Source organism: Notothenia coriiceps, unplaced genomic scaffold, assembly GCF_000735185.1.
Source record: "Notothenia coriiceps isolate Sejong01 unplaced genomic scaffold, NC01 NC01_scaffold00011937, whole genome shotgun sequence".
Taxonomy (NCBI): domain Eukaryota; kingdom Metazoa; phylum Chordata; class Actinopteri; order Perciformes; family Nototheniidae; genus Notothenia; species Notothenia coriiceps.
Genome location: NW_011344638.1, coordinates 239 through 8,196, shown reverse-complemented (window position 1 = coordinate 8,196; position 7,958 = coordinate 239). Strand labels below are relative to the sequence as shown.

Genomic DNA, 7,958 nt, shown 5'->3' with positions numbered 1-7,958 from the left:
CCGATGATTTTTGTATTTGTAATATTCTTTTTTTATTAATAATCAATAATGTAGTTGTTATTTCTCCTGCTGCTCCAGACTAATTTAAAGAGAGTTTGAGAGATTAACTGATTCATCCATGGGAAATAAATCAGAGCTTGAGAAAAATTATGCTGTCAGACTGATTGACTGGTTATTACCCCATTTCAAGCGTCATAGATACGTCAACTTACTTAAAGGGACCCTATTTTGCTCATTTTTAGGTTTCATAATTGTATTTTGAACCTGTACTGTGACATGTTTACATGCTTCAATGTTCAAAAAGTGCTTTATTTTCTTATACTCTCTGTAAAATAACCTATTTTGTTGGAGGGAACTTTGGGATTTTAGCCTGTGCAGGCCATTAACATGCACACAACCTATATAACACAATACAGGAAAGGGAAACCCTAAAGAACATAATAGGGTCCCTTTAAAAATGATGTGGTTAAATTCCTCAGAGGGTAACAAATGTGTTTTTTACTTTTAATACATATTTTGTAAAATGTCACATACAGCTCTGAAAAGAATTAAGAGACCACTGCAGCATTATCAGTTTCTCTGGTTTTACTATTTATAGGTATACCGTATGTGTCTAAGTAAAATGTACCTTTTTTTATTTTATTCTATAAGCTACTGACAACAATTCTCTGCAAAGCTTCTTATCCTCTCAGACACAAAAAGTGGGCAACCTAGCATTTAGCAGCTTAAGATCCAGATATTCCTCCAAGACGTTGGTGGGGACCAAAACAGAGCTAAAAGGGGAGAGAATACTGGGCTTGTGTTCCTCAGGTGGCCAGGTCAGGAGTAAATGTTGCCACTGTTTAGCAAATTAACTTCATAAGCTTACAAGATGTTGATTGTATTTATAGACAACAGCTTGTTATGCTGCCCTCAAGCAGCCAAACAAATATGCAAATGCAGATTAAAAAGAATACCTCAGTATATTAGAAAAAAGCTACAAATTAATCTTCTGAGATAGAGATAAAAATATGTATACCATTCTCATGTATGTGCAAGCGGGGGGCAAACACTTAGCATAGCTTAGCATAAATATAAGAAACATGGGGAAACATTAGCATTGCTTTGTCTGAACAAAGTAAATGCCTCACAATGCTTCTAAAACTGACTTGTTGGTTAATCCTTCCAAACACAAACGTGTAAATGTTTAGCCTTCGGGAAAGTTACGCACTGTAACTATTTTTTCATGAACTACGGCACCTTTCGTTGTGTTGCCAGATACTGTTCGTATTTTCAGCACAATGGTTCGCTTGCAAACAGTGTTGTGTCTCGTCAGATCTGTTAGTATTATTTCTCTGTGAGTCTATATTTTCAAGTCCGTGTCTGCCATTTCCTGTTTTACTTTGTCATTTCCCTTCTCATTTCAGGTAGTTCGATTCCTACCTTGCCTGTTTGTCCACTGACCTGATTACCTGCCCCGCCCTTATTGTTTGCACCTGTGGAGTCCCTTGCTTTTGTAAATATTCTGTGTGTTCCCTGTGCTCAGTGCCAGATCGTTTTTGAACCTTGTGTATGGATTACCTTGTGAATGGATTACCTTGTTTCATCATCACAGTAAAACCTTTTTTGAATCATCTCTTGTCTGGAGTCGTGCATTTGGGTCCTATCAGTTTTTGTGTGCTCCAGTCGTAACAAACAGTCACTGCACACTATTGTTGCTAGTTATCATTACCTTATCATATCATCAAGGTTCAAAGATCCTAGTGGAACATAAACAACAAAAAAAGATTTTGGAAAGAGAAAGCTAGCTCGCTAGAAATTTCAAATCTTTATGCTTAGATTATCACCTCTTAGTTTGGTGGCTTTTACAGCTACAACAATAAAGTTTCTTAGATCCAACAACCGCCAAGCTTCTCACATAACTCTTTGAAAGAAAGTAATTACTATTTCCCCGATTGTTTATCTATTCCTTGAAAAAAAAGAAAAGGAAATGTCAGTAAAGCATATATTGATGTTCAAGCTATGAGTCATGCCAAGCTGCTTTCAACATAATTACTGACATTTAAGAATGTGTATTTGTCAGAAATATGGATGGATTCTTTTGGTTATAAATAACTTTCAAAATGATTATGGAACCTTTTCTTCTAATACCGGATACCAAATAATTTATACAATCCTGAGCTGCAACGTCGGGCCACAGTAGGTGGCGGAGCATTGAAAGGAGCAGCTATAATTCCTGTTCTTGGGTATAAAATGGACTTGGCTCCCCGCTTTCTCGTGACCGGCATACTAATGAATGAATTTGGCGCAGCGAGGTTTTGATGAGGATTGTGGATGGAAGGAAACTGTTGCTTTAAACTCTGTGTGACAAATTCTTAATCAGGAGGTGAGAGAAATGTCTGTATAGAGCTGAACTGAGACTGGATGGACTGAAGGCTGGAAATAGGGACGCTATGACAGCTTAATTGCACACTGAGTCGCGTTTTGGTAGAAAACTGATCAGCTTGTCATTACACAACATGGTCAAATGGTGATGATAAAAGCAAGAAACACGCTGCGGTGGAGTAAATTGCTAATTTTAACGTAACCCTAGCTCAAAACATTCTCACTGTGAGTCATCTTGAGAATGTATTTTAATTCAAACTTCCTGAATAGCTGTTAAATATTTTCATTTTATAATAATTTATTTGTGCCATACCATTTAACCTGCATTTATTTTGGAGGTCACACACAAGTAAATAATTTAATCCATTACACAACCCTAACCCTTAGATATTATGTTTGCTAGAGAACACATCTTACAGCCAGAATGCTACACCCTCAGTGTTGTTTTTTTAGTTGAGGCAATAATGGTTTGAGGTGTTGTTGTTGCTAAGGCTTAATTACTCTGGATAGCTGCTGTCTCTCGGATGATGAGGCATCTTAAGAGCTGGGATATATTACTGGCTGTACTCCACTGGGATATGTTTATCTGCATCTGTAATGATATTCAACTTGCTGTCAGAGGCAATGTGACTGAATGGAGTTCGAATTGACCCGGGCTAACATTGTAGCTGCTCCATCAACACTCAACCGTCCGCTAAATAAGGTTTAAATATGGCAGAGAGGTATTGTTCAGACAAATATATATAACATGTAAAGCTATATAGACTCACCAACATTTAAGTTTGTTAATGGTCATGTCAAGTGACTAAAGGTGGATTCACTTACCTGTTTCTCTATTTCGTTGGTGACAGTAGGAGAATCTCAACATCGACAGCTTTAGTTTGTCAGCATCAATGGATCAATATATACTTGCGTGAATAGGCAAATGGCTCCCATCGTATGTAAACTTGCCACATGAAAAATGTTCTCGCATTCCATGTGCAATCACCCAAACAGACTTCACAGGGGAAAAAATAGCATTGTTTGATACTTCTTCTGTTTAGAAATAGCTGTAAGATCTGGCAAAGCATTGATTTATAATTAGAAAAAAAAAATGTTGTAACTACTTCTCTGAGACAGTATGTCACGTCTTTATTGTAGGTCTTGTTTTTTTAGTTATTTTTATGATTGTTTTCAATAAAGAAATTAGGAGAAAAACTAGAAAATAAGCTTAAATTGAAACGTGTATGCATAAAATACTTGCTAAAGGGAGGCTCGAGGCAGAAGTTTTTATTTTTTACAAAAAGTTTGTATGCTGCTCACTGGCTGGCTTAGTAATCATCTGTCAGTGCTTTGACATTGGGGACCTGGTATAAAGATGCGTCATTAAGGGATTTATTTGATTGCATTCATCATTCATCAGGCGATTTACATGCGGAACAATCATTAGCCTTTTGGCGTTCAGCGATCATCAAACTTCCTGTGCATATTTTGTGTGAACTGATGCAGAGCACATTTGTACAGGCTGAATCAGAAAGCGGTCATTCTTTAACATCGTGGCAGATGTCTATCCATCAGGTGAGCCAGGCAGCTTTCTTTGCTTCAGTGAAAATGTGCTCAGAGTCACTGCACAGGTTCTTCCGCTTCACTCGGGTCACTGGAGATTTGACAAGTAGTGCCCCGCTGAGCCATATACTATTCAAATAAAACGCAGCTGTAACAATAGTGCAAATGGGAGCTCTGAACTGTACAGCTTGACATGTGAGACTATTTCTAAGAAAAGAAGGAAAGGCTGACATTTTAAGAGCCATTTAATAAAGGTATTTTTAAATTCAAATTACATAGAAACCATACAAAAAGAATGTTGGCTGTATATGTGCACATACAGAAACATCCACGCCCTGAAAATACAAAGGAACAAGGGATGTTAACGCTTACGACTATTGTGGAAAACGTATCACGTAAAAAAAGGAAAAATAATCACAATATCAAGTTTGATCCCAACTTCCAGCACATATTTTTAACATTAAATATATTGTATAAGCCAAGATAAGCACAAACTACGACTAAAGACCATTGGACATAAGTGAGCAGTTTAACGTCACACCTAATCCATGACCAATGGCGACTGCACTCGTTTGTTTTAGCTGATTAAGATGCTAGTTTTTGAAGTTGAGTAGGAGTGGGAGAAGAAAGACACTGTCACCACTGTAGGAAATGATAGTGCTCGCAATATGAACACCCCTATAGAATCCTAGGATGTGTAGCGCACATTAAACAGAGGGTGATCACAGCTACTTTGATGCTTTAGGCAAGTGTCGTAATGTTGTTAGACTTCATCCCAATAATTAAATAATCAATCATGATTAATCACAGATTATTATTGTGATTAACGCAATTATATTATTTAATCGATAGACACCACTCAAATGAACATGCAAACAATCACACTCTGGGGTTGTTAAATACCACCAGTGAGAGAACAACTAACGCTTCAGACTCTAACAGCTGATGTGCTCTGGCAGCTGACATATGAACAACATATTTAGTAATACAAAGGGGATTACTGCCTCCTGCTCTGGTTCTCACATATTGTCATCTCTGATTCCTTCTTATATGAATATCAGTGTGACAGCAGTGGGTGTGCCATGCTCTGTTTGCAAAAAAAAAGAATATATATAATGTGTGTGTCTGTTTCCCTCTGCAGGTGATGATCCTGTTCTTCCAGCCCAGTGTGTTTCGCTGTATCCTCCTGAGGTGGGTGCGCCTCCTGGGTTTCTCCGTCATGTACGGCACCGTCATCCTCAAGCTGTACAGGTAGGCCTGGAATCATCTTGAGGCATTTCCTGTTTGTCTACTTCTTCCCTCCTCCTCCCTCCTCTCTTTTGTTCTTCTTAATTTCCTCTCCTTGTCTCTTATCCTTATCTTATTTGTTCTCAGCTCTATTTCTCTTCATTTATCTCCTTGTTGCCTTTATGTCTTTTGCTTTTCTTCTCCTTTCGCCATCTCATAACCTCTATTCTCCTCTCTTCCTATCTCCTCTCCTCACCTCGTCTCCTTTCCTTTCTTCCCATCTCCTCCCCTCCCCTCATCTCTCCCTTCTCAACCTAATTTCCATTTGTTTCCTTGCCCCTCATCCCCTTTACCGCCTCCTCTACTTTCCTGATCCATCCTTTCCTTTCCTCTCTCCTCTCCTTCCCACATCCACTCTCCTTTCTTCTTTTTATATACTTTTGATTATCACCTCTCCATTTTCCTCTCATATCTCCTCTCCTTTACTCACCATCTTCTCTCATTTCCTTATCTCCATTACCATTCCTTCCCCTGCCTCATCTAATCTCCTTTCCTTGCCTCAACTCTCATCCTTCCATCTCCTCCTATCTCCTCATCTCCCCTTCTCACATCATCTCCTTTTCTTTCCTGATCTCCTTTCCTCTCCTGATATTAATGTGCCCTATGTTAGTGTTTTTCAGCTTCAATAATTCAGCCTCTTCTCAGTCTGCACTCACATAGATGTGCACGAGGTCCATAAGCACATTTGAATTCCTCTCTGTGCTTCCTGCTGAAGTATCTATTCGTAAACACACTCACTTCTTGCTCTCCAGCTCCGGGCGAGTGTTGCCGATATGGTAGAAGGAGGCCAAAGGCCAGCGAGAGTGTTCCCTTGGTAAAATTACCAATTAGATTTTTTCCCAGGCTCGCTGTGTGTGAAGTGTGCCCCGGGGCCAAGCTCTTACAGGCCGGTCTCGTTGAATATATCAGAGATACGATAGATTTGTCACAGTCTTGTCGAAGAGAGAGCAGATCGGTGCAGCACAGAGACCATAAAAAGAGAAGTGACTGTTTGTAGAGAGAAAAGCTCTCCTTACCCAGCATCAGATTACTTTAAAACTATTCTGGCTGATGAGTAGTATTTTTAATTCCCTTTGCAGAGGCGCTGTTGTGTTTTGCTTGCAGTGGAGATACTGTGCAAATACTGACTCACTCTGCATGCATTCATTTTAATGTTTGTTCAAATAGCATTTGTTTAACCATCACTGAGATGAAACATTTAAAACTGGCACCCATATGACCAGATGCATTATAATATGTTTATTGCACTAATTAAATATAGTTAAAATGTAAATAATTCCTCATAACAATAATCATTACACATCACAACGCATTTTATAATGACTCAAGCTCAAATATAACGTGAGGATCATAATGTATGACAGTTAGTACATAGGTTATTATAGAGGCAATACATAGTCATTAATGTTATAATGCATTATAATGGGATTATAAGTGATGCTAAGTGATAATAGTTTGCTTTTCGGAAACTGAAACAAAACATGGTACTACATTTCTTTACTAAGGGAAGAAAAGAAGAGTTAAATAAACATTTTCTACATAATTATGAAGTACAATTATACTTCATGATTATTTGTATAAAGCATTATAAATCTTGAGTGCTAATAAGTAAAGCTATAGAGCACTATAAGTAAATAATAGCAAGTTTGTTGATAACGGTTTTAAACACAGGTATCATAGAAACTGTTGTAGTCAAAGATGTCCAAATAAAACTGTTAAAAAAAAGAATCTGTAACCTTAATCTCCACCAAGACAAATTCCTGCCCTCCGCTGATATCTTCTCTCCCCATAAGAGATGTTGAAAAAATGAATTACCGAACAATAATTAATTGAATTCTCACTGAACATTTAATTCAAGTGGACATGCTAGAAAGGGCAAAAGCTGGGGGCAAGAGATATCAATCGCTGGGAGAGAATATGTGACTCACTTCTCATAATTTCACCCAGCAATCTCAAAGTACTTCTTCACCTCATCAGGGTGCTGAAGGTGTTCCTGTCCCGCACTGCCCAGAGGACGCCCTACATGACCAGCTGGAGGGTACTGCGGCTGCTGATCGTGATCCTGCTGGTGGTGCTCTGGTTCCTGGTGGCCTGGACCTCCGCTGTGTGCCAGAACCCAGAACTGAGCCCGGCTCTGATCACCGCTGGCCTCACCCCAGAGGGCCTGCAGTTCAGCATGTGTCTGCTGGACCGATGGGACTACATGATGGCTGTCGGTAAGCAAGTGTTCTGTATTCCTGTACCTACAATGGATGTATTAAAGGTCCCATGTCATGCTTTTCCGGTTATTACCCGTCCCCTTGTGTGTTACAGTATGTAGCTTTTTCTGCATGTAAACGGTCTGCAGAGTCACAAACCCTCAAAGTACACCCTGTAGCGAGTAAAACTCTAACACAGAAAATACCTGGCTATGCCGCCCCAGAATGCCTCGTTGGAGATTTTTCTTTTTCCATTTTTTTCTTCTTGGGTATAGTGACGTAGTGATCAATCCGCGGACTTCCTCACACACTCAATCTTTTCTCAGCTGCAGCTCCTCAGATTTCTCAGCCTGAACTCAGCCTGAACTCAGCCTGAGACGGCGGGACGCGGCGAGGCTCGGCCTCGGCCTTAGCACACACACAGACTCACAGCCAGGCTGCGGGTGTGTGTGTGTGCTCGGGCTGGGTTTCGCTGTGTCTCGCTGTCTCGCAGCAACCGGGAAACGACACAACGTTCCGCCAACACGGCACCCAGACCCCACGCAGCATTCTCATCCGTTTGTC

General features: G+C 39.7%; 1 protein-coding gene across 1 annotated transcript; it reads left to right on the top strand.

The window, feature by feature from the left end:
• Positions 1-5,050: 5,050 nt before the first annotated feature.
• On the top strand, positions 5,051-7,412 carry LOC104947111 (probable G-protein coupled receptor 158; the record flags this gene model as incomplete). Its single annotated transcript, XM_010773073.1, has 2 exons — positions 5,051-5,160; positions 7,174-7,412. Coding segments are annotated over 2 exons (349 nt in total), but the record flags the coding sequence as incomplete, so codon positions are not given.
• Positions 7,413-7,958: the final 546 nt, after the last annotated feature.